Below are 27,911 nucleotides of genomic sequence, written 5' to 3' on the forward strand. Positions count from 1 at the left end.
CCACATTCAGTGGCACCAACGGCAGACTAAATCTTGCACACATTGTTTTTCACATGCACTGTTTTGCTTTGTTGCGCCAGAAAGGACTCGGGATGCTCGGATGCATCGACATTGCAGCCGAAATGTTGTACTTTTATCAGCAGAGGAATCAGCCATTTGTTGAGACAAAAATTTGAAATATGACTTTAAATATGAGCATATGGTTGCACTTATGGAGTACCAATGCACAGTGTTTATTTGTGTAAATCTGGGAGTGCTCATTTATTTCATGTATCATCCCCAGTTTGCTCTCCTCACACTGTTGCTCGCAGTATACTCCATTTGAGCTATTCTTATCTGAAGCCTATCCTCTGCTGCTCTAATGACCTGACACCTCCACAGGGATCATTAAAGTTTCATCCGACCTAATCTAAAAAAACTTGAAGTCCCCTTAAGCAAGGCACTTGTCTGCTCCAGTGGAGCTGCTCAGTGTCCATCAGTTGGGAAATGTGGAGGTACTGAGATGGTGCTCGCAGGCAGGTGTCAGCATCTGTGTGTGTGTGTGTGTGTGTGTGTGTGTGTGTGTGTGTGTGTGTGTGTGTGTGTGTGTGTGTGTGTGTGTGTGTGTGTGTGTGTGTGTGTGTGTGAAGCACAATGCTGCAGGGAGGAACACAGACTCATTTAAACCTATGTTAACACGGAGTGATACATTATCCCGCGAGTCTTGGATCGAAGGCGGCGAATGAATGTTGCACGAGACGAGTGTGATGATTGTGCAGCAGTGGTGAGCTGTGTGTCTGAGGCTTTTTGGAACTGGCAAACGAAAAAAAAACGAACACAGCACCCACCTGCCGCACTGGTGCACGGTGATGTCATGCATGAGAGAGATGGAGAGAGAGAGAGAGAGAGAGATTCTGTGAAGTCAGTCAGAGATAGTGAGTCACTTTGCCCTTCATTTGACTGTCCATCAAATATATATATATATATATATATATATATATATATATATATATATCCATAGAGGGTGAACCTACAGACACAATCTGTATAGATTTAAAGCTTTATATATTCCCATACGTGATCTGAAAGGTTGGTTAGACCCCATTTAAACCTGCTATTAAAAGGGTTACTCCTATGTTTTTGTGTCTAACTGACTTATAGGGAAGACAATTTCTGACAATGGTCCAGTATTGAGCCAGAGTGCTGCAGACTGCAGCTGCTCACTGCCTGCATTGTAATCATATTAGGGACAATTTCACACCATTCACGTCCGCTAAAAGTTCTTGTTTCTGCCACTGACAGGCTCTGCTTGTCATCGCAGGTGTCCGGCATTATGGAATGAGTCTCGCTCAAGGAGAAGTCTCGTTGTGAAACCTCGCGAGGTGACGTGTTGCCGGAAGACGGTGGAGTGGCGGGCGTGTAAGGTTTGATGAGAAAGCGTAGCTTAGTGTTGTCCAAAGGTTTTCAATATCACGGCTGAATATTTGTCTTATTTCGAGATTGTGGATGAGGTATTTGAATGATTTATTTGAGTCAGAGTATACCATGAAAAAAGTTCCTACAATTTGAAGTGCGGGCGACTGTGGCTCAGTGGTAGAGAAGGGTCGTCCTTCAATCAAAAGATTGGCGGTTCAATTCCTTGTCTAGGTCGGAAACTTAGACAAATGCTATACAACTACAGTCCATTTACGAGTAGAGAGAAGGAGAAATGGTGAGTGACGTGACCCCCTTTGAGGCCCACAGAGGAAGAATGCTGAAAAAATGTCGGGTTTCTGTTGTCAGACACTTGTCAGTGTGCAAAAACCAGCAAAATAAACATCTGGATTGCAGCTGGTTTTGCGGCTGCCGGTTACAACTTTCTCCCTCAATACTGGATACATTTTTAGGAATAGTTGTCGCTATTAGTTGCTTTGACACAGAAACATGGAAAAACAGGTTTTGAAAAATACCAAAGTTACCCTTTAAAATTGGATCTGCATAGGGTATCTGGGTAATGACATGTGATTATAGGCTTTTGCATTTACCTGGTATTAATAAGTATGCTCGTTATTTTGCTTTTGGCCACATTGTGATTGGAGAAGACAGGGTCGGACTGAGATCGAATTACTACTTGAGCCAGACCACCTCCAGATGTGGTCGACCCAATTCAATAGCATTCTAAGTATGATTAATTTTGCATCCATTTAGACATAGCTGGGAAAATTAACATTTTGTGTGTTTGTCAGTCAACCTTATTGGAATTTAAAAGAACATGTCAGACAATTTTTTTGCGAGCAACAGCAGCTTTCAGTCACGTGTTTCGAATGTTGCCGATGTGATTTTGAATACTCTGTTACACAACTCAGATAAAACAAATAAAATGTACAGCGACTGTACTGTACTTCAAATGTCCCAACAAACTAATGTGTGCTATAAAAAATGCCGTTCTTGATCCTAATTTAAAATTGAGTCAGATTAATGCAGAGATTATTTTGCAGAGAGCTCCTTCTAAACACATCTTCTGTGGTGAATAGACCATGGCACAGCCTTCGCTGAGGTCTGAATCACATCCTTTCTGTAGACGCAGCGTGAAAAGACTTCCTCCCTCTGAAGGTTAACGTTTTAAGCACTGTAGGAAGACACTGCAGGTTTTATTGATCCACTCGGAGAAGCCATAATGAGATGTACAGAACTGTAAGCACAGGAACTAGAGCAGCAAATTCACATTCAGACAAACCTCTTGTGACTTTTGCTTTCTTGAGCACCAGGCGTTTCATCCATTCTTTGGGCATCATCAGCCCGAAAAACATTGTTTTTACTTGAGTAAAAACAATGTTTTTACTCAAGTAAAAAGTACTAAGACAACCATGTGAAACACAATGGAAGTAAAAGTACTGTATTCGAAATCCCACTTAAAACGTGATTGGATTTTAATACCGATGTATAGTCATCTCCGCCAGGGGAATGATGCAATCGCTCACGTGTCTCCGTGAGTGAGTGAATGCCTCTGTGTCTGTCCACAGATAATCTCGCTTTCTGTCGCAGAAAACTGCATAATATTCTGGTTGCCAAGTCATGGTCGCATGCCGAAGCACCTCTCATGGTTGCGGTGACTAACACTTTGTCAAACACACCTTTTTTTGGCCCGTTTGCCTGGCCCCACTAGTGATAACACAGCTCAGTGCACCACGACAACCGGCCGCTGCCCTGCGCCCTGAGACACAGTGTGGGGAAAAAAGTTTGTTCACAAGTGTTTTAGACGGTGTGTTTGGCACACCTCCTGCTTTTTCCTGGTATTTCTTGTGTTTTCCCTCTCCCCTGTGTTACCAGTACCTCCCCGTTTGTCTCTCCTTGTGTGTGTGTGTGTGTGTGTGTGTATGTGTGTGGGCGTGGCCGTGGTTTTCCTGGCTCTCCTTTTTATGTAAGAGGCCACAAGCCAAAGAGGTTGTGAGCGACTGATTTAGTGTTTGCATTTTGATTTATTAATGAAATATTATAGACTTTTGTTTTCTTTTTTTTGGAATGTCTTTTCAAGTTAAATCCTAATCTGAATATATTATATATTTACCTCTGAAATGTAGTGGAGAGAGACGGGAGCTGAACACTTGAAACTGCTCTTTTACAACCATTTTTTAAAATCAAATCAAACAAAGTCATTTTTTAAAATTTTGATTATCAAACTGCAATGTAGGCCCATAGTATGTTATAATCATGACATATAGGACCAGTAATCTTGCCGCAGACTCCTGGTGAATAAGTGAGCTGTGCTTCTGCAGGTCCTGTCACTGATCGGAAAGCGAAGCCTCTGAAGCTGGTGGGAGTGAGCTGATCTCAACTCTTTGCCACTAATCAGATTCCTTTTAAAACATCCCAATTGTTTCCTCCTGAAACCCTGCGCAATACGGACAAGGTGTTTCCACATCTAAGCAATCTGAGATGCTCACAGTGGTAAACAGTTTCAAGAGTCAAGAAAGGTCAACACATTTATATTTTTGTGTGTACTGCGCCGTTTTTTTGTATGTTTTGTTATCTTTTCTTCATCAGGAGGAAACTGAAATCATCCGTATTTTGTTTTTACAACTATTGTGAAAATTGATGTGTTGAAGAAGGACACTGGATGTTTACCCCCAAAGGGAAATTATATAGTTCCGTAACATGGCACTTGGTGCAGCATGGCAGGATGGACTTGTTACAGAAAAACAGATTTTCAAAATGTACAGTATGGTTGGAAATCATATTGCTGAAAATATAAGGCAATTGCATTATGACATCAATAATTCTAAATATATAAAATATGGGCCTTTAGTCCACTGAGACTCCTCACATTGTTGTTTTGTATGAAGTATAGTTTCATAATCATATAGCCACAAGATGTTTGTTGACTGAAATAAAAATGTAACTAGTTTCTCTTATCCAAGGTATCTGTGTTTATTCAAGTTGACAGCAGCGTCACCCTGTGGTATAAAAAAGCATTGCACACAATTAACCCCTAAGGTCAAGGAGACTGTGTCATTACTGATAGGTCTGTATATACTATATATTTATATATATATATATATACAGATATTGTCCCTGGTGAAGAGGCCGTCGTTCTCCCCCCTCAGCTAGATGAACTGAGCCGTTTGCTCCTGGCTCCCTAAAACAAAACAAAATGTAGAGTTAGTTTTATTTCACACCACAAAACAAAAGGAGCAAAACACTCAAATTCAGTTAATCTGTGTAATTAATCTCAACGTTTGTAACGTTACCGGACTTAAAGTGATATTTACCGGTCTACCTGAGCTCCTGTTGGTCCGTTTATTGACATAATATGAAGTATATCATCTGTAAAATCGTCACAATCTCAGTAAGATATTAGTCAACCTCTAAGGTTTGAAATTGAAGGCATTAAAAGTTACTTTCCAAGGCTTAACTACGGGCGGATGTAGGCAGACGAGCTGCCGCTAACGTTAGCTAGCTTGTCAGCTACAAACGTACGTATCTTAACCGATCATTTTAACAAACGCGATGTTATAAGGTCCCTTGTTTTTTGTTTTAACATTTGTATCGGTGATATTCGAGTGGGTTGAAACCCTATACCTACATTTAAAAGTGAATATGACGCAACCGGTCTACAAATGCAGCCGCTGAATTGGGACATAGCTAGCTAGCTACAGTTTCACATCATCATAGAAGAGCGAATATCCTCCACACTAATGCAATGTGACACTGAGCACAGCATCTCATTCAATTTAAGAGAGAGATACAGTCGATACTGAATCAAAACTTTGACTTACAACCTTATGTGAAGGTAATCATGAAGACAAAAATAAAAAATGTGCTCATGAGCCCCCATTGCCCTTGTTATTATGGACCCAGACTTCTTACTTAGTTTTAAACCCTGGGTGTTGATTATACTCAAGACAGAGTGCGCATCATTTCTGTAACTCTATTCTCAGATGTGAGGTAGATGGGTTACCCTTCACTGCAGCACATGGTACTGTAGGTTGTAAATCCAGTAGCTGGAATAAACATGCGTATATAAAGTCATTAAACTGCAAACACTAATTGAGTGAGATTATTGTAGTTAGCTTTAGTATTTCGCCGCCTTCGAGTGCAGTGGGAAATATAGACCTTACAAGTTCAGAGCACCTAAAAAGTGCAGTAGTTTGTATTATCGTACTTTGCACACTATTACACTATAATTCCTTTATTTAATTCCTTTAATTTGTCTTTTTTTAAATGTCTTTTCAATCTGTGATTTTTCCTGTTTTTTTATATTTTATATTTTTAGTCTCTACTGTAAAGCACATTAAACTACATGTTCTGAAATATGCTCGGTGTATAAATTGAGTGATGCCTTTCAGGAGGCATTAATTATACCGTTAATTAATTATATATTTTATTAGGTCTAATTTGTGTATTTTGCCGGTCAACTGTCAGACTTGATTTTTATTTGATTCAATTCTATTTTATTCTTACTGTTTTAATTTGTTCAACATCCAAATAGCCAACAGCATCATAGATAGAAAGATAAATAGACACTTTCGTCATTTCGTTGAGATTTACGAGGTGACTTTGAATGCAGCATAAACCTTTGTTGCTGGTGCTGCTCCGTGCAAACGCTCTGCTCTCATCCTTTTGTGTCTCCTGACCTATCAGCGCCCAGATGCGGGGTCGCGGCTGCTGATTGGTCGCGAAGGAGGAAGATGCGACGGCAATGGAGAATGGACTGTGGACTATTCAAAGCGTCCTACTGATGGGAATAATACTGTGAAATGATTTCCACGCATTGACTCGTCTCGGTACGTAGTGGTAAGGCCGTGGGATTATTACCTACAGCACGTGGGTCTGCTTCTGTATTGTTTTGTGTGCTCAGTTTAGCTTGTTTTTGTTGGCTCTTTTGATGTGATGTCGGGCCTGTTCTGCTTTGAACGTCAAAACACTCCCATGACATGTAGCTAGCTTTAGGTCACAACACAGGTAGAGCTGTTAAGTGAAGGTAAGACAATGCATCGACATAATACTATTATGTCATGAGATATTATGTGAATGTGATTTGACTCGTGGTTCAGTTCCACACCTGATTCTTGACCTGTGGGCCTAGCTACGGACGGGCTGCCTGGTTAGCATGACATGGTTAGCCTACTGAAGAAAGCTCAGGTTTAATTAATTAATTCAGTGCTTGTAGCCTAGTATTGAGTTTAAAAATAATTAAAATGAAGAAAAATAATGTGATGCTATAACTGCCTTCTTGCGTTGTATTAATTAGTAGTATTACTATTCGTAGAGTAACATGTATCCTAATGAGTATATGCATGTGCCATGTGCTGTCAGCTTTGCCCTGCTTCATTGTTGCACACACACTGTGTGGAGAGTTTTAAAATGGAACATTCATTTGCACACTCTGACAGATGGAGCTGATGCCACGGCTGCTCTCCTTGTAGGTGCTGCTGTGTGAAGGATGCACGAGCGATGTCTGATGTTGAGGCCACGTATGCAGACTTCATCGCCTCCGGCAGGACGGGACGCAGGAACGCCATGCACGACATCCTGCAGAGTCCCACCGACCCCGAGGGCCGAGGGCTGCCCCTCACCCTGTCTCTGTCCCAGCTGCACATCAACGCGGGAGGGGGAGGTAAACCGCTGCGTTGTACCGGAGTTGATCGCCTTGGACTGAGTTTATGTTTTGAGCATGTTTAAAAAAACTGCTGGGTAACTGTATGTGATGTCAGCGGTCAGATATATGTATGGGAAATGTTATCTACAGACAGTACGGACATTTTCCACAAGGACTACTGGGTCTCTGTGTGGATCACGTGTAGAGGCCAGTAAGGAAGTTGCTTGTTGGTGTATTTTTTAGGAAAAGAGAGGCACTCCTGAAGAAAAAAAAGACAAGCGTACAGTTAAAATGTTTGCATCTGCTATTATGTAGCTATTTAGAAATAAGAGACCCTGTTCTTTCTGAGTCAGAAAATGTTTGATTCGGAAAGCCAGTCCTCTGTGAGTTGACTTTCATACAACTCTTGTAAGACATAGTTCAGCATATTAGCATGCGGACATTTGCTAAAATCAGCACTGAAGACAAAGTAGGGCTGATGCTGATGGGAATATCAATAGTTTTACAGTTTGTTTGGTCATAAACAGAGTGTCTGGTGAATTGAATTCTAATGTCGCTAGATGAAAAAGTTATTTGAATTCATCCTCTGGGGACCTTGAATATCCAATATTTCTTGAGATTTCAGTCCGGAGCAAAGAGTCTGGACCGATCAATAGACAGACATTGCTACCCCTAGAGCCACGCCACTAGCTTGGCAAAAAAAGGTAAGGATGGTTGGGGCCCAGGGACAAAAAACACTGACATAATCCTGTTAATATTTATGTCCTGTAAATTGTCATCCCTGTCCTCGTTAGACGGCGGCGACACCGAGGACAGCCAGAGCTCTTCCTCCGCGTCCCACAGGGAGATGGGGCAGAGGAACAGCTAACCACTCACACACTCCTGCCTGTGGACAGAGAGCTGCGGGACGGATTCCAGCCGCCGGTGCGATGGAAGTCCAAAGCGGGCTGGTTGTCGGAGGGTAGCACCACCGCTGCTGACGTGCCCACGAGCAGAGCGCTGACCCCCCCCCCCCCCCCCCAAATCCACTGTTGAGGCGCTGTGCTGCAATGTGATCACTCAGTGCTCTCATGTGGCTCTGCTGTGCACTAGAATAACTAGACTGTTGGCAGGGGTGTATTTCAGAGTGGGAGGAAGCGAGAGAGACAAACATGTAGCTCATGTACACATAATTTTACTTTCAGTCTTAGTTCCTAAACACACAGGCTGGATGATGGGAACGCAAAGAGGACATAAAGAGACACCCTGTGTGAGTTTTGTAGTCGCGCAGGCAATTTGTGAGACCACTGAGACGTGCTGATGTAATGGGTCACAGTGGGAGTAGCATGTTTGTAGTGGTGCTGGTAGAGATTACATTGCCAGGTAATGGCTTGTGCTTCCTTTAAATTGACAACACTGTAGAGAGAATTGGACCGCTCGGCTGTAGCGAAGCTGGAAAGCGCAGAGAAGAAAAACACCGGGGCTCGGTTACTTTGGCTGTTACCGGGGCGATGGGTAAAAAAAGACATCCTGTACTGTTGGAAGCAGCAGACTTGTATTTGGTGTGACAGTCTTCTATTGACCCACAATACTCAATAATACATTTACAATCCGTACAGTATGGATGGCGTTGTTCAATGGCTCAGTGGTTAGAATAAGAAATGATGATGGTACACTGTCTTTTGAAATGTTGATACTTGTTTTTTTTTAACTTTTCTAATGATGCCATTATAATCACAACCTAGTAGTAGTTAGAAGTTTTGGGAAGATGGGCTTATTGGCTTTTTTTTGTCGGAGAGCTAGGAGACGATCGATGCCAATCTCATGTCTGTTGGGGGGGATTATTAAATAACTCACCTGTTTAAATCACGGAGTCTACGTCCACTCTTTGATACAGTCTGTGGTTTTTTTGGATTACACAAATGAGACATAACGTGTTAAACAGCGAGCTTTAGAGGTAAGCCAGGCTAGCTGTCCCCCTCGTTTCCAGTCTTTATGCTAAGCTAAGCTCAAAGCTGTACAGGTGTGGCCTCAAAGCGTTTGTTTGATTCCTCCTGACCTTTGACTTGCGACTAAACTATAAGCCAAGTGTGTTGCTCCTCTCTCTGTTGATTTGTGACCCTAATGTAGATAAGCTAATCAAGCTAGTCCGCTAAGCTAAATTAAAACAGCTGCTTGCTCCAGCTACATATTTAGCACACAGATGTGAGGGGTGGTATCGTTCTCATCTCACTCCCGGCAGTAAGGCCAATAAGTTTCCCAAAATGTCAAACTTTTCCTTAAATGTAGATATGCAATACTCAGTAGAGCTTCCGGTAAAGTGTAACACGTTTGTGTGAAGGTTTCTATCTCGGACATTGAGCCTGAACTACATTCCTGCTCCTTTGTTAAATAATGGATTCATCCTATAATCACCATCTGTAAAGACCGTCACGCATGCTCTGTTAAAACTGTGTGTTTTGTTACTTTCTCCCCAGTTTTACTAAGTATAATCTTCCTGTCATACTGCAGCTCGATGCTTTTTTTCAGGTTTTTCCAGTTGTAAAATGCCATGTGAGCGTATAGTGACTCCCGCCGGCTGTATAAACTCAGCCGTTCATAATTCTGCATGCAGAAATATAGCAGGTGCATGATTCTGCTAAATGTGTCAGTGTTTCTCTGTCTGTAACCATGTTTTCTACTCCGTGTGTCAAAACAAAGTAAAGAACTGATGACAGAAAAATGCAGTTGCTTGTCATGTTGTACTTCTGCAATTTGGCCAACAGGTAGCGCTGTGGGGGAATTTATAAAATGTAACACGCATGACACTCAAATTATGGTAAATGTTAAGCATATGTTACATTTATATGATCTTTATTAAAAATATTGTATATTCATTATTGGATGTAAGTAGACAAAAAACAATCATAACATCTTTAATTTCCTCAAAGGGATTCTGTTTGTTTGTCTTTTATAACATTTTAAACTCTTCTCTACTTCAACATTAACAAACATAGTGTTTCCGTATGTAAAGACGTGAAAGACCATCTGTCTGCTGTGCCCCAGTGCGTGTGCGTATGTGTGTGGTGTTGCTGATTATGCAAATAATCATTAGACAATTGTACCAGGAAGTTTCAGTCAGAAAAAAAAGTCCCCGGCCAGTTTGTCTAAGTTCCTCATTCTGGTGGACGAGCGTAACAGTCCGTGTCGACCCACTTGGCGAACCAGATACCGCCTGTCCAGCAGCCTGTGTGTCAATCTGATGATTAAAAACACAGAAAAGAACTCCGAGGACTAAAAAAACACTTGTTGGCAGTGGATGAACTGTTTCCTTCAGCGGGGACACACACACACACAGAGAGAGGTAAGCACAAATGCATGCGAGGTGTGAATAACAGCAGTCAGAGATGGGCATCAGGTCATTGTGTGATCTCATCATTGTCAACACAAACACACACACACACACAATAGAAGAGTTATAAAGATGAGTAATTCAGTTTCATTTGTAGGAAACGATTGGGAATTTTTGGTTTAACTGTGATTTTTAACGATTCAATCCGCTTCAGGTATTTGCTTTAAATTGAGTTTCGGCCTATTTGAAAATTGTTTGTTGGTTTCTTTCTTGAATGTCAAAGGTGTTTGTTATGGAACTTCATGTGTGCTTTGTCAAGATTGTCAAGATTGTCATATTCAGATTAAAATAATATTTTGTAAGTTGCATGTTTCAGAAATGAAGCTGGTTTAACTGAATTAGATGGTCTCAGGTGGCAGTATATGCCGACCGGATTTGTCAAGTAGTTGCATCGCATTCTGCAGTGGATTACCACCGCTCCTTTCATTTCTTCACCACTCCAGACTATGGGCTCAGTCCAATGCTAAAGGAGGAAGTTTGTATGTTGGTCATAGCAGACTACACTGTGTGTGTGTGTGCGTGCGTGCGTGCGTGCGTGCGTGTGTGTGTGTGTCGGCTCCTAATCTGTTCAGACCCTTATGGTTTCCTGCTGTTTGCTTGACTGTCAAGTTAAAAATATAACAAAGGCACTGAACCAATGAAGCTGTGACAAACTGCCCAACTGCTCACATTGTTTGACTCAGCAATGTGTATCATCATCTCGATTCATAAACCTCTATTTAGACAAGTTAACAACGTATTCAGCCTCAATCCTGGTTTTCAAGTGTGTCCATTTTTTTGTTTACCATTGAGTTGAGAGTGCTTGAACCTTTTTTTTCTCCCCTAACTCTTAACCAAACAATCTGTGATCTATATCTTTGGGGACAATAACCACTTGTATTTGCATACTATTACTCAAAAGAAAACGTGACTTATGAACTTGATTTCCTTAGGAGTAAAAGCAAGATTATGTGGAAGACGAGGGTAATGTTTTATGCAGCTATTGGAGTTTTTAACGCTTTAAGTTCTTAGCTCTCAATCTAGGGATGGCAAAATGAAATATTTCCCTTCAATATAAATCCTACTGTCTACGGTGAACTCTTACTTTGGAGGGATTGGCACAACATTTTGATATACTAGCCTACTGGACGGTTTGCCCTGAAATTTGGTACACAATCATTCATGTCCCACTCTGAATGAATTGCAAGCTAATAACTTTGGAAATTTCCTGACTTTTCATCTTTCCAACATCAAGAAAAATCACAGGCTGTCCAATGTTTTCAAAAACCTGCCAAACATTCCCATCAGCCCCAGCTGTTCTCTGTGTTTAGCACTAATAACTAGCTAACATCAGCATGCTAACACACTAAACTAAGATTCATAAAACCATTATACTTGCTAAACATGCTAATAAGCATGTTAGCTGTGTCACTGGGTGCATGTTAGCATGCAAACACTAACTACGATGGGGTACATGGGAACAAAGACGCTGTATGACAAAGACGCCGCATTACAAGCTCTGCTGGTGTTTTGAATTGGTTTACACCCCCCGCCCCAACTTCGTTTGGAAATGTTGTGGATGGAAATGAGTGTGAGTGGAATAAAACAGCTGGGGTTATATTTGCATAATCTATTTATATTTTCCTTTGCGAACATTAGATATCGACATAGCTAACAGCCATATTTAGCATTCGGAAAAGTCAGGGCATTCGTGAGCAGTTTATCAATTATTTATTAAGTTTAAAGTCATATAAAAGACAAACAAACTAACAGTGACATGTGAAGTCAGTCATTTCAGCAGTGTTAGGTGAGTGGGTGCATGTAAAGTGTATATGCAGTGTTGTATAGCGTAGAAACCAACCAAAACCGCAACCAAAACCAAAGTGGGTGTGTCAGGAAGGAGCGAGAGACCAACTGAGAATCCAGAGGGATTTTATACTGGGTGCTCTGGCACACAGGGCCAGTGTTGCTAATGGTCTCAGGTGCTTCCACTCTGCCTGACGACCCTCTGCCACACCCACCTCCACACCTGCAAGGAAGGCAGCCAAACGAACAGGCAGAGAGGGTCGTCACAGCTGTCAAAGTGTCTTTTAGGCCGACTTTAAGGCCAAAAAGCAAAATGCTTATAGCTAATAGCAATGGGATGTATGTAATCAATGCTTGGTTGTTGCTCGTCATTGGTGATTCCTCCTAACCTGTCATGTGACCGAGCCTACTTTCTCTTCTGACTGGCCCGGGACCATTTACTGTGAGAGCCATCGTTAACATCCTGACTTCTGTTCCTGCTGTTTTAAAGAGCATTCGCTGGCCCACAGAACTAGCTAAGTGTGTTCCCGCTGTCTCTGTTGGTGTTCACTCATGCATTTCGGTTTCCTGGAAAAGTAGCAGCACTGCTGTTCTTCTTTTTTTAGAAAACAGGTGTGAGCAACATGAACTGCTGCTGTGATGCCTTATTAAACTCCCTGCATCAATGTATCAATGCAGCAGATCCAACCTAATCTTCACATGTCAAACATCATGCCAGCACATACTCATATGAGTATGTGATATAATAACTACTTTAACACATACTCTTAGTGTACACACTCATGTACACACTCAAGTAAAATTGATGGAAGCAATTATTTTAATATTTTGCTAGTTTAAACACCAAAACTGACTTATGCAAGCTGAATGGACAAAAAGTCGGGACCTTATTAAATAAGTTGAGAAGAGAAAAGCAAAGATTAAATACATTTAAAAAAACGAAGAGATATGCAATGAGGAAGCAAACTCTGCCGCGTCCAAGATCAATAAAGCGGAATGAAACAAAGCTGGAAAAGTGGTTAAATATTCTCCAATGGGTCCAAAGTTTGAGTAGATAGTTCCACAGGAAAGGAAACCTAAGCTTTTCAAACAAAAAAAATCAGTTTTAACTGTCGGTCTGCATTGTTGAGAGCATCCTTATCACATGTCCATATAAACATTGCAATGAGGGTTATTTGCTAGATGCATAAAATTGATTTATAACTAGGTGTGTGTGTGTGTGTGTGTGTGTGTGCGTGTGCGTGTGTGTGTGTGCTTCCCTTAAACAAACATAATACTGCAGGTGACGTTGGGACGTGTGCTAAAAGTTGTCACGTCTTCCTCTTTCACTGGTAAGAGTTTGGTGTAAATATACAAAGCCAGATGCAAAAACAAGAGTTAAATAAAAGAATATCTCATCTTATCTCCAGTGCAAACTATGACACTGCCATCAGAGTCAAGATGCCAGCATGCTTAAAAAAACAGAGGGTACAAAACTGTCATGAACAATCCATAGTCATAAAATTAAGGCTAATTGAATATCACAGAGCTACACACTTTCACATCGCGCTCATTAACACCTATGCTGATATACCACTGCTTTTCACACAGGAAACATCTGTGGAAGTTTATAGTTAAAAATATTTGATATATACATATATCTGTATGTGCTTCTGTACAAATGGCATGGTGTGTCAGTGTTTGTGGGTTTCATGCTGGTTAGCAGTAAACATCCTGCAGCCTCAAGCCACAATAAAAAAAAAAAATCTTTTTTTACACTGAATGGACTGGATGCTGACACAGTACAGCAGACTATTACATATATATTATATCTATTAATAAATAGAGTTTCCTTATGGATCAAAGTAATATTTTTTGGAATTATGCTATAGATTATAGGTATTTTGTGCTTATCGCTGTGGAAACATTTCAGAAACAGCATTTACTCCAGTCAATCACACACAGAGAGACAGACAACCCTTAACACCATCAGAGTTACAAACTAACCGAACCTGGATGTTGGTTTTTTTGGACTGTGGGAAGAAGTTCCCACAAAAATGTATGTTCTTTAACTGCAAAATAGTTGCATATTACTTAACTTTATTTTTCTGACACCCTCGGTACCCCTCTAAAGACAGATTTGCTCCTGTCAATACCCGTTCGTTACATGCATACGCTGGCTTTTCAAAATAAACTTCAGTGTTTCCAGGAAACAACTTGGTTAAGTTCAGGCAAAAAAAGTACTTGGTTAGGTTTAGGAAAAGAATTTGGTTTGGCTTAAAAGAAGTATATTTGTCACGCAGTTAAATACGTTACGTATGCAACGAAAGTTAAGTATGTTTTACGCAACTTTACTTAGGTATGTTATGCTATGTTACATAACTCAACTTGCGTACATAGGCTACAATATTACAATATTACTCGCCACGGGACACAAACAGTGGTCTCCTGGCTGAAAGTCCTGTGTTTTTACAAGTAGGTCTATCTGTGAGTGCACATCGAGGCCTAGACACACCTTCGTGTTACACCCTCAAAACAGTCATAGATTTAGGAAAAGATCATGGTTTTGGGTTAAAATAAGTATGTTAATCTCGGAAGTTATCTGAGGTGATGTGTTGTGGAGTCTGCGAGCCTGCAAAGAGACCCCGTCTTGTTTTTGGAACCATCGACCCCAACGTCCTCCCTACGCGGATTTGTTACTCGTTATATCACGTTGCCTGACTTCCTCCTCTACTCCCACCATAACTACGTCCACGTAGAGTGTCGTAGTTGTTAATGTAGGGCCACTGCCCTATTTGATGCCATGGAAGTGATATTGAAAGCACTGACCATGCAGTAGCAAAAAAGACTCATTTGGAGCTACAAACATAGCTGTAAGGTTCTTGTCAGTTTCTAAGTGTCCATGTGCATTTCCTCTTTCCCTTTTTTGAAACACCAAGAAAAAAAAAATGAACATGCCACTGGTTTGGTTAAGAGTTATTCTGACGTGCAAGAGCTGAAAAGTCACAGGTGTTTGGTGGCAAACATTTTAGAGTGTTGTTTGCTTCAGCAGCTGTAAATGGTAAACGTGTAACACTCCAGCTCACGCTTCCTTTTTCTCACTTCCCCCTGCAGTATGGGCTGTATGAAGTCCACGCTGAGAGACCGTCTGAGCGGAGGTGTGGATGGGAAGACCGGCCAGCAGACTGTACGTACCGACCCCACGCACTATGTCAGAGACCCAACAACCTCCAACACAAAAAGCAACACAGTAAGTAGCCAGACAGCTGTGCTGAGCGAAACCAGAATGAGATACTGATTTGTGCTCTCTCAGATACACTTGATTTGAGGTGGAAAGTCACAGCATAAAAATCAAGCTTGTTATGTTTTTTATTTAATTGTGCCCTGGTGAATTAGAAAGTGAACTAATGCAGAATGTCTTGAAAGTGAGAATATTCAGTTCTCAAGGAAGTATTTTTACACCCTTTCTGAATGATTCTGAGAAATAGTGACTCAGGTATTTCCTAATGAACAGAAGTTCCCTGTCTTACACGATTACATAGCAGAGGGAATTGGAAGTATTGTGAAAGAGTGTAGTCTAGAAGAGATAGATAGTAGACAGACAGACAGACAGACAGACAGACAGACAGACAGACAGACAGACAGACAGACAGACAGACAGATAGATAGATAGATAGATAGATAGATAGATAGACAGACAGACAGACAGATAGACAGACAGACAGATAGACAGACAGATAGATAGACAGACAGATAGACAGACAGATAGATAGATAGACAGACAGACAGACAGACAGACAGACAGACAGACAGATAGACAGACAGACAGACAGACAGATAGACAGACAGACAGACAGACAGACAGACAGATAGATAGATAGATAGACAGACAGACAGACAGACAGACAGACAGACAGATAGATAGATAGATAGATAGATAGATAGATAGATAGATAGATAGATAGATAGATAGATAGATAGATAGATAGATAGATAGACAGACAGACAGACAGACAGACAGACAGACAGACAGATAGATAAATAGATATAATACTATAACTATTGTGTAAGAAGCAGCTGGTGTCTCTGTGAACATGGACACACAGTCTCTGATGGATCTCTTGGTCTGCCTTTGCAGGATAACTCCCTGTTACCTGGTCAGGTGTTCCAAAAGATGGAAGGTATGTCACATTTCTTCTTATGTGTGTTTCATTTTTACTTTATTTTGCAAAAGTATTGGTATAAAACCAAGTTGTTGGACAGCTTTCACATTTGGAAGACAAAATGCATGGGTGAGGGAGCAGCATGTCTTTGCTATGACTATGTTTAACATTTCTACAACATAATACTCACAATGAAAGCTAGCAGCATTAAAGGGTTCAGAGTCAAACGTCTGTCTTTATATTATACACACATGCCCACATGTAAATGAAAAGACTTGACCTGTAATTACTCCTGCCTATGAGGCTATGCTTCCCCAGCTCAATGTAAGAGATGGAGGACAAAATCCACAGTTCTCATTTTGTGCTAAACAATGAAGTTAAGCTGAACCTAATATGTAAATCAGATTACTTTAGTTACCTCAGAGTCAATGTTTGTTTAGTGGGTTTTTGCTCAGATGCTGGGAATAAGATCTGTAGTTAACACAAGGTTAAGCATTTTGGATTTCTGCTATAATCCAAAATGCAATAGAAAGATCCCATCGGACACCAGGGAGACGCTGACCTCCAGGTTCACCAAATGTTGACAAACCGCTGTAGACGCACACGTGCTACTTCTTCTATGCTGCAGCTGCTGATTCATCTCCTGTCCTCTGTTCCATTGTCACACATTTTATCACGATGTTGACTTTTGTTTATACTCGAGAACCGATGCGACTGAAATGAGCAAAGTACCGAAGCCAAATGACTCGTTTTCAAACATACTCAAAAACGGTAGAAGTGCACAAAAATGGGAAGTTGTTACAGTAACAAGAGTCAATGTAATCTAAAAGTGTTAAAAAGCTGGTGACCTACCTAGGCTTACATCTTCCAGACAAGCTTAACGCAAACCAGCAGGCTACTAGCATATGTTGGCCATAACTGAGCTTTCTTTGTGAATTTAAGCCACGTTATGTGGGAGATGAAAAAATTGTAAATTTGAATTACTTTAAAAAAATAACGAAAGTATTCAGGCATGTGCAGCTGACTTAAAATTATGTATTTGTTTTGTGGTGCAGTATCTGACATGTTGATATCCTTTTCTGTTCGCTCTCTCAGAGAAAAGTGTGGTCGGTAAAACTGTGATCAGCCTCTACCCGTATGAAGCTGTGCATCCCGACGACTTAGGATTCAAGAAAGGAGAAAAGATGAAGATCTTAGAGGAGTGAGTGTTCGACAATCGATGGTGACCGATTCAACTTCCAGAAATGTTATTCATTGTTTATATACTGCAACAAGGGCGGGAACCGCAGACGGACGCTTGAACAAGCTACGAAATGGAGCATTGTTTTAGCTGCACACCACATGAGGAGACTGTCAGAGTTCACAGTAACCTCTTCAACCCTCATGCACCCACTCATGACAGACTCACCAGAAAATTCAAGTGAAGATCAGAACGTTCAAATACTACTAATATATATATTTCAGAAGTATAAATGATGCCTAAGACATGAGACCGATGCATTAAATTAGAAAACGTTGTCCCTCTCACTGTACAGTAAGCTTCTTATAATCACAATGACGTGTTGTAACGGGCTGATGAATGGATATTTGACTTCTTCATGTGCATAGATAATATATTATCTCTACTTTAAAGCCACTTAAGATCAACGGGATAAGGTAGTTACGATGGTTCTCAGCACACACTAATATGACCCTCATGCACAGTAGTTAATAGTTATAAAGCACACACACACACACACACACACACACACACACACACACACACACACACACACACACAGCACACATCACTGCATATACATGGCTGACAATCAAAGAAAAACAATACTTGTGCTGAAATGGATCGCTGTCTCCTGCAGCCATGGGGAGTGGTGGAAAGCGAAGTCACTGATAACCAACAAAGAAGGATTCATCCCGTGCAATTATGTCGCCAAAGCTGACACCATGGAAACAGAGGAGTGAGTAATAAATTACTTTTATTACTTTTTTGGCTCTCAATAAACAGTATTTGAAAAAGGATGTTTTATTGCGACAAACATTTTGTTTCCTGCTGACGATTGTCATCGCAATGTAAACTGGGTTTTGTTGAGTCTGTTTTATTTCTGAAGTTCCTCGTGTGTCCTTTGTTTGGTTTCATGTCCTTGCCTTTTGTGTGACTTCTGGCCTTCGTTGATTGTCTGTCCCGTCCTGATTAGCTTCACCTTTCTCTTGTCCCTCAGACCTCCCACTTCCCAATGTGTCACTCCCTATTTATTCCTCCTCTGATCCTTTGTTGTTTCCGACTTTCTAATTTGTAACTTCATCTTTGATTAAATCATTTACTACTCATCTGTCTGCCTGGTCTGCGTTTGGCTCCTTTCTTTTCCGCCTGCCCCCCCTTTGACACGACCCGAGGTGCCATTTGCAAAAATTGGGTGGAAAGTCACAATGAATGTATAAGAAATCTGCGCGTTTTGTGTATTCAGTGCATTCCCACATTCATTGCAGGTGGTTCTTCAAGGACATCACAAGAAAGGATGCGGAGAGGCAGCTGTTGGCGCCTGTGAACAAGCCAGGCTCTTACCTTATCAGGGAAAGTGAAACATCAAAAGGTATGGAAATCACAACAGCCCCGAGACAGATGGAGACACATCCCACGCTCTCAATACGTCGTCTTCCTCCTGCTTCGTTTCCAATCACTCTCTGTTACTTGCCGACACTTCCGCAGGAAGTTACTCGTTGTCCGTCAGAGACGTGGGCGCCGAGGGGACAGATTCGGTCAAGCACTATAAGATAAGGATGCTGGATAATGGCGGCTATTACATCTCTCCTAAAATCTCCTTCCCCAGCATCGGCGGTATGATCAAACACTACCACAGTGAGTACAGCTCCAGAGTGGAGCTGCCTAATATTCTTTACTCCAAAACTGTCACCCAACCCCTCTCATGTGTTTGCCATCAATTGTGTTTTTTATTCATTGCCTAAAGACTTTGATGTTTTATTCATAAAACTGAACAGCCAACTCAAGGATGCCTTAGACCTCAGCGGCTGTTTGTGTGTGTGCGTGTGTGTGTGTGTGTGTGTGTGTGTGTGTGTGTGTGTGTGTGTGTGTGTGTGTGTGTGTGTGTCTTCCAGACAAAGCAGACGGCCTGTGTCGTAAACTGGACCGTATGTGTGTGAAACCCAAAGCTCAGAAGCCGTGGGACAAAGATGCGTGGGAGATTTCCAAAGATTCTATTAAGATGGTGAAGAAACTCGGCGCAGGCCAGTTCGGAGAAGTCTGGATGGGTGAGTAAAGAGATGAGAGAAACAAATGTTTTACGCCCAACCCTCCAACTCTCTGTGGGACACAAGGCCGCAATGAGCTCCCTAAGGTTCTCCTTTTGTGCTGTCACTTTGTCGTGATGGAGAGGCTTGTGTGTCTCAGAGACCTTGAGGGCTTGGATTGTGGGAGTTTTAGCTCCCACAAAGATGGATTGGTCTCGGTCAGGGCAAGTGACAAAAGACAACACATTGTGCCCTCAGGTTATGCACAGCAATAACAACAACATCTCATGTTGTTTTAGGAAACTGCAAAAAGGGTCCAGTGGCATAGTGTAGTTATTAGGGGCCCCAGTGCACACTATGAAGGGCCCTATAACTTACTGCTGCCTTTATGTTTGAAAGGCATGACTGCTTGCTCGGCTGGCAGATGTGCTAAGCTTGTCAGATCGACATATTTCGTGCATTGACTATATATAGCAAGTGGTATCACAGAATGTGGTATTTTTCTGAGGTGATGGTCTTAATCATCTACATGTGCCAGTTTTCCACTCAAAACATTGTTGGAGGGCTTGTTCCAGACGGGCCGCCGTGCCTGCATTGGCGATATTTACACCGATAACCAGCATTTTACGGAAATGCAGGAATCAAGCTTAAAGGTGCTGTATATGCAGTATAGCACCAGTGGGGCATGCTCACATGCACGAAAATGCACAAAAAACGTCTAGTTGAGTTTAGGGATTTCTGATTCCTTTGTCTCATTTCTGTGAATTCAGAGCTGCAGAAGTGAACAGTACGGGGAAGTTCCATTTCCCCCTAATTGAAACAAAAATGACTTCCTTCTTTTGTTATCTATTAGTTGTAGCACATAGTTTTGGTTAGAACTGAACATTGGCTCAAATGTGGCCATGCATGTAGTAAAGACTGTCGTGGGAAGACCAGCAGTGTTGCCAGTTTATTTATCTATGCAGCACATCAGTAAGTCTGAAGGGAGGTTTGGTGATGCCACACACACAGAAGAAGAATAGTGTAGAGAGGGACTATATGTACAAACCTTGCTGTGGTCTGATAGTTACCTATGTTGCAGCGATTGTGGATGTTTCTATACGATTGCCTTTCAAGCACTATAATTTTAAACACAATTGCGGCTGCAATTCTTTGACACAAGAGGGAACTAACAACATAATGTTAAAAAAGTGTGATTGTGTTATATCTGTGAGTTTGTAATGACGAGGAAGTCGTAATTCCTGGAATCAGGTTACTGTTTTATTTGTGATAATGATGTTATCTTTATTTAAAGGTTCTTTTCTTAAAAAGCTACTGTGTATGTGAGAATATCATAGATGTGTATTCATTGCCGTGAAGCAATTGCGTTTGCGTTTTTCACGCCCAGGTTATAAAAATACATTCTGTCAAACCGGTTATGTATATGGCTCAAACAAACTGTGTCCATATTCTGAACTAAACATAGCACCTTGTCTAGTAAACTGTACTATATATTGTCTTGTTATGTAAAAGTGCATCGTTGGAATTGCATAGTGAGAGTTAAAACGCCTTATTTGGTCGACAGCAGCTGTACGGTGTAACTCCGACTGCTTATTTGGCCCACTGCTATCAAATTCAAAACTAAAACCTGAAAAAAGTTTTAGTTTTGAATTTGATAGCAGTGGGCTATTAGACTCTAATGTAATATAGTGTAATGTGCACATCTTGGTTTCCTGAACTCTTGCCAAAGCCATCAAATCCCCCCCACAGCTGCTGTTCGGGAAGTCAAACTGAAAACACCTGTGCAGGTCTGCGCGGCTTATAAATGGAGCAAATGGAATAAATTGCAGAAATACCCTTTTATTTAAAAAGTGGCACTTACAGCTCAATATCAGTTCTGTGGTTCTAAAGGGAGCTTAGATGTCATCGAGGTTATTTAAAGTCCTGGTAAAGTAAAATATGAGATCTATTTCTGTGTTAGAAAAGTATTGCTGAAATAGTGAAAAGAAAAGAAAAGGCCTGTAAAGTACTGAATTGTTGAGTTGGACTTTCAAACTGTTTTTCGCCATTTTTGTTTCTCAGATTTTTTGGGCTTCATGGCCTGATGACGCACTGGAGCCATACACTTAGCATAAACCCTCCTCTGACACCATATACAGCACATAGGAGATGACACTGTGTTCGTTTACATTGTAACTGCACATATGTTATCAAACCTCACCCGTGTTTGGGCATGGTTTCAGAGCACACATGCCCCCTGTGTTTTAGAGTATACTACTTTTTTGCATTTAAATTAAGCTGGGTGGTCAATAACACGTTTTTCGGTGTTGTGACAAACTCGGAACACTTGTTTTTGCTTTACGGGACTTTAAAGGTGTTTGTGGCTGACTGTATCATATGGTGCTGCATTATGGAACATGCAGGATCCAGTGCTCTCTGAGCTGGACCAATGGGGGCTAAAAGTCAGGATATCTTGACCTGTACCTCATTTTTTTATTTATTTTATTTTTAAGTCACCTAACTTTATGGAAGGTGCAATACTAAAGCATAAACACATATTTGTCCACAAAGTCATGTAATATTTCAGCTTCAACTTAACAAATAAGATCATTTAAGCATTACAGCATTACGTTTCGTCATTTATTTTCTACATCTAGTGTCAAATAGTGAAGCTACTGAACCTACCACAGTAAATAGAGTGTTGCTTCATTTGATTTGCTTTTTTTTCCTCAAGCTCTTATATTTATCGCAACAATTTCCATGAAAAAAGAATAAATGGTTTCTCTATCACCCTCTTCCTTCACTTTCTGCGAAATCAGCTTCCTACAACAACGCGACCACAGTGGCGGTGAAGACGCTGAAGCCGGGCACCATGACGGTCGAGGCCTTCATGGATGAAGCCAACATCATGAAGACGCTGCAGCACGACCGGCTGGTGCGGCTCTACGCTGTTGTCACCAAGACACCCCCCATCTACATCATCACGGAATATATGTCAAATGGTAAATGAGCTTTATTTTTTATGACACGTAGCTTGTATCTGGAGCTCCTTCTAATGAGTGCAGCAGGACAATAAGCGTATTTTTAGATATTCAGAAAAAGCATCTTGTAAGAAGATGTGCTGCTGTCAGCAGCTTAGTATTGTGACATACAGTATTCATGCGACCACACATTAATCCTTGGACATATTTCACAGAGGAGCATATGAAAGCCCTGAGAGGGAAGTGAGACAAGTCTGATCAAAACTGTTTCTCTCCAATGTTTATGATATATGAACGGATGAAAAAAAGTCTGTTTCAGGATAACCTTCATAAGTAAAAGATGAATCTTTTATAACGAGTGAAAAAAAAATGTTGGACACATGGACACAGACATGCAAGACACTGACAATGTTTCTTATTGTTCCTGGTCCTTAGGGAGCCTACTAGACTTCTTAAAGAGCGATGCGGGATGCAGACTCCAGCTCCCCAAGCTCATCGATTTCTCAGCGCAGGTGATTTGCACACTGACCACGACATGCTGCTCTTTCTCACGGCTCACGCTCCGCCCTGGTTGTGAAACAGATGCAACGTCACTGTTTCCACTGCTGAACTGAAAGGAGGAACCATAACCAAAAGCAGAAATATAACACTTCACTGATGAATAATGAACGAATATTTACTTCAAACAACTGTTTTTTCCAGCAAATTATGTAATTCGTTGTAGGAATTACGTAATTGTTGTGCAGGCCTGTACAAAAATTACAGGCCTGCACAAAAAACACTTTACTCTAATTATTCTTCCTCTTTTTGCCCTTAAACTATGCACACTTGAAAAAGGTGACTCTTGCTCCTTGATACGTTTTAGTCTAATTTACGGTTGAATGAGAAATAAATCAATGTATATTGTAAAGCTAAGCTAAGAAGCGTGACCTGGGATGGAGTGAGAATATGAGAGAAAAACATGTTTGTTTGAAGGAAGCTTTAGTAAAGCGGCAGGCATTTTGATTATTTGGTGAGGTTTGGTTTGTACTTCATTCATCCAAATGTAATAAATATTCTTATTTAATGAGTCAGTTTTATTTAGTCAATAGGCAAGGCCAGTTTATTTGTATAGCACATTTCAACAACAAGGCAATTCAAAGTGCTTCACATAAAAAAATGGAAAGCATCAAAACATAAGGCGAAAGAAAAGGACATTTAAAAACAAGTAAGAACATTCATTGAAACGTTAAAAAGCAGTGTAAGAAATTAAATACAGTAGTACAATGCAGAAATGCAAATTCAATGTCTTATTTCCCTTTCTATTCTTTTTAACAGTCAAACGCCCAAATGTGAACCGCAAATGGCCCATCACACTCTCTTTAAATCCACCACCAGCTATTCATTGTTTCAGCTCGAGCCTTAACTGGATCCTTAGCGTGCTCGTGTCACCCACAGACCTGTCTGAATCTGCCCACAGCATCAGTCTCACAGAGTGATTTTCATTGTTTTTTTCTTTGCCATCTTTGCTCGTCTCGTTATTGGGATAATGATCGTACCGTTCCGCTCTTGCACACCGTATTTTCCTTTGTGCTGTTGCAGATAGCGGAGGGCATGGCGTACATAGAGAAGAAGAATTACATCCACCGAGACCTGAGAGCAGCCAATGTCCTGGTGTCAGAGAGTCTGCTCTGTAAAATAGCTGATTTTGGACTAGCAAGAATCATCGAGGACGACGAATACTCTGCCAGAGAGGGTAAACTGTGTGTGTGTGTGTGTGTGTGTGTGCGTGTGTGTGTGTGTGTGTGTGTGTGTGTGACAGATTCAGACACTGAGATCTTACAGTTGCTTTCTAGTGACATACACCCTGCCTCTCTCTGCTTTGAACTCAAAAGAAATGTCACACTGTTGTCTTGAGTCTTGAGATATTTCCCCCCCCCCCATAACATATGAGCTGACTTCCTGATTGGACACCAAGGACACATTCAAATAAAACTCCCCTTTTAAGAACTAGAAGCAGAATCGACTAATTAGTGTGTAGTCCAGCGTGTTGTGTGACAAGCCAGACGTTTGGTGTCATTTGCCAGACGCTCCACTTTTTCAAGCTCAAATCACGTGGACCCGTTAATGACCAACACCTCCGAAGGCCTCAAACCACACACTGGGTTATTTTCCTTCAACACTGAGACCAGTCTAGGTCACATGATAGTCTAGTATACAACACTGTGCCGAGAGATATGCGGGAGAGAATGTGTGCATCTCGGTCATAAGAGGAAACTTCATTGATCACTGATCTGGAACCAAGAGATACTGAAACTACAGTAAAAGGAAAATTATAAATAAATGCAAGTGCATGAATAGAATCGGAACCTTCCGTTACATATTGCATCGACGGAATGTTTGACATGTTATTTACATACAGTAGAAGAATTCCAACTGTCATTTACAGATCTTATGAATGGCATATTACGTATCCTTGTATAAATGTGTTACCGGTGACACAAAGCCTGTGTGTGCGTAACTGTGGACACGTCCTCCCGCAGGAGCCAAATTCCCCATCAAATGGACCGCTCCAGAGGCCATCAACTACGGCTCCTTCACCATCAAGTCAGACATGTGGTCCTTCGGAGTTCTGCTCTACGAGATTATAACCTACGGGAAAGTCCCATACCCAGGTGAACGTTAAACGGACTATGTGTTACGTGTCGTGATTATTATTACCACCATAAGCTATTCTCTTAACGCATTCATCCTATTGTGTATGGCTTTGATTTGTCACTGGAGTCATTTCAAGGGTTAAATAGACTATTAGTGTTAAGATAAGATCAAATAATCCTTTATTAGTCCCACAGCGGGGAAATTTGCATTAGCAGTAGTGGTAGCAAGAATGTAAACATATTATCAGCTGTAACATTAAAAGTTTTATGATGTAGAATTTTGATGCAGGGTCACTTTTCAACTAAGGGACTCGGGGTTGGCTAATAAAACAGGAGCTTCCTGAAGGCCCTTATTATGTAATGTGTGCTGTTGTAGTGGATATTGCTATTTTTCCGAAATAAAAGAAAAGCAATTGATTAATTGTGGCCCCCTGGGGGTTTGGGGATCTGGTGGGATTGTTGCTTGATTACTAAGCAATGGAAACCAAAATGACAAAATAACATTGTGCTCTTAGAGTTACGAAGCTCTACTGCCCTCTACTGGTTCTCACTCTCTCTCATGTATCGGCTCCTCCATGTCTGCCTGCACCGTCCTCAGGTATGACCAAAGCAGAGGTGATGTCCTCGGTGCAGCGTGGCTACCGGATGCCTCAGCCCAACAACTGTCCCGACGAGCTCTACGAGATCGTGACGTCCTGCTGGAAGAACAAACCCGAGGACAGGCCCACCTTCGACTACATCCAGAGCGTCCTGGACGACTTCTACACGGCCACAGAGGGACAGTACCAGCAACAACCATAGAGAGAGAGAGAGACATTCACTCCAGGTTATGTTTGGAGCTACTTTAGATATGTTTTTGTAATATTCTGTGTATATATATGACACATTCTATACATTTATACAATGCATTTCTTTCATATTTGCTGTTCAGAATATGCAGTTTCCAGAATGTGCTGCAGTATATTGAGCATTTTGGGGTAGAGGGGAGATGGATTTTGCACAAAATTGGTATATGACAGAGATAAGGAGTCTTAATCATGTTTTTGGAGTCTTGGGCCAAAGCATTTAAACATTTGGACCAAATACATTTCATTTGATGTTTGTGTACAGAAGGACTGAAACAGCTGATTGTACAAAGACTTTGCAAAGGCAGGACACAATAAAAGAGGATTGGTTACTTGATTTCTGCACAAACTGAACAAACATTTAGTGATCATATCTTTGACTTTAAATAACTGAATTATTGTTTGACCATATGTATTCACCAAACTTAATGTCCATCTCCTAGGCTGTCATTCATCCCACGATGACATTTATATTGGAGTAAATCATGTCCTACTTATAAAATATATTATGTAAGGTTATGACTATCCGTTTTGCAATTCACGACATATGATTTCATAAACTGCTCTGACGACGGGAGCCCCCACAGTTGTTTGAGTTGTTTCTGTGTGTTTGCTGTTTCATTGTGAAAGGTTGATCGCCTCGCTTCATATTGAAGTACTGTACTTCTTGCTTATTTGTTTCGTTTATTTCTTTGTTTTAGGGGGTGTAATCTGTTCTTTGAATCGTTTCAATTAAGGTATAATCAGAAGCGTAATCTGGACTTGTAATTTACACTTGGTTTGACATTGGATGGCTCTTGATAGTTAGACTGAACCTTAAATGTACAGAAGAAGGATACTCTACAGCCCCTCTATGGGCTGTTTTGGACATTGGATCCATGAGCTGTTTGTTTGCTACTTGATATTTGCAATGAGAATGTATACATTTTGTATGGGCTAAATGTATATAGGCAGTAAAGTATACTCTGTGTTGGATGTTTGTACATGTAGCTTTAAGAGACTTAGTTCTCACTCCTACTTCACAACTTATTCTGTTGATTTTATAAAGAAAAACTGTTCATAAGCTTTTGAATTTGTCACCTTATTGCATTCAAGTTCATCTCAGTGACCTGAGAGAACTACACAAATAGCTTCATGTCCTTGGTATCAAGAAGTACGCCCAAAAGAAAGGATCATTAGATTTACATTTTAGTAATTTAATATTTAAAAATTGTATTCAGAATGACGTTTCTTGTATATCCATTGTACAACATTTAAACATGTATTATAAGCCAGTGATTCTCAAAATGGGATCCGTTAAATGTTTTCAGATTCATTCATTTAAATTAGATTTTCATATTATTTTTTGGTTACACAAATAATAATAATACAATTTTTTAATTTATATTACTTCATAAATTACTTTCTAATCCTACACATTTCTGAGAATTTGCAAATATGTTTAATATGTGTGTAATTTATTTTTAATATATGTATAAAGTACTTTCATATAACTAAGACTAAAGAAGTGTAAAATTATAAAAATGTAAAATGTATAATTATGCATAATTATGAATGCTTATACAATGTTGGCAGCATTTGATACAGGTATTTTCATAAATCAAATTGTGTTATTTTATTAATATATTTTCAGGTATTTTGAGAGGTTATTCAATTTAATAAATCAGATTTGTAACAATATAATGTTGTAAAGAACAATACAACTGATTTTGTAAGTATTATTTTATCATTTTTTATCTTTTACGAGTAACAAACAATGGAAAAACAAACACTTAAATACATTTCTTTTTTTTTAAAGATAAAGGGCAAAGTATTTTATTTTGAATCCGCGGCTCGTTTCCTGGTCTGGTCACGTGGTCTTCCAAGATGG

General features: G+C 40.6%; 2 protein-coding genes across 2 annotated transcripts; both read left to right on the forward strand.

Moving 5' to 3' along the window:
• The first annotated feature begins 5,463 nt into the window (after positions 1–5,463).
• Positions 5,464–9,710, forward strand: pkia (cAMP-dependent protein kinase inhibitor alpha). The gene is made up of 3 exons (XM_076078331.1): positions 5,464–6,242; positions 6,852–7,075; positions 7,852–9,710. The coding sequence occupies exons 2-3, from the start codon at positions 6,913–6,915 to the stop codon at positions 7,923–7,925; spliced, it is 237 nt and encodes a 78-aa protein (XP_075934446.1). The 5' UTR covers positions 5,464–6,242; positions 6,852–6,912; the 3' UTR covers positions 7,926–9,710.
• Positions 9,711–10,180: 470 nt separating this feature from the next.
• Positions 10,181–27,104, forward strand: lyn (LYN proto-oncogene, Src family tyrosine kinase). The gene is made up of 13 exons (XM_076080008.1): positions 10,181–10,379; positions 15,306–15,441; positions 16,330–16,372; positions 17,450–17,555; positions 18,214–18,312; positions 18,842–18,945; positions 19,062–19,211; positions 19,469–19,621; positions 22,399–22,581; positions 22,996–23,072; positions 24,142–24,295; positions 25,083–25,214; positions 25,795–27,104. The coding sequence occupies exons 2-13, from the start codon at positions 15,307–15,309 to the stop codon at positions 25,995–25,997; spliced, it is 1,539 nt and encodes a 512-aa protein (XP_075936123.1). The 5' UTR covers positions 10,181–10,379; position 15,306; the 3' UTR covers positions 25,998–27,104.
• The last annotated feature ends 807 nt before the right edge of the window (positions 27,105–27,911 follow it).

The sequence above is a fragment of the Anarhichas minor genome, unplaced genomic scaffold (genome assembly GCF_050575085.1).
Source record: "Anarhichas minor isolate MPS153535 unplaced genomic scaffold, ASM5057508v1 ptg000006l, whole genome shotgun sequence".
Lineage (NCBI taxonomy): Eukaryota > Metazoa > Chordata > Actinopteri > Perciformes > Anarhichadidae > Anarhichas > Anarhichas minor.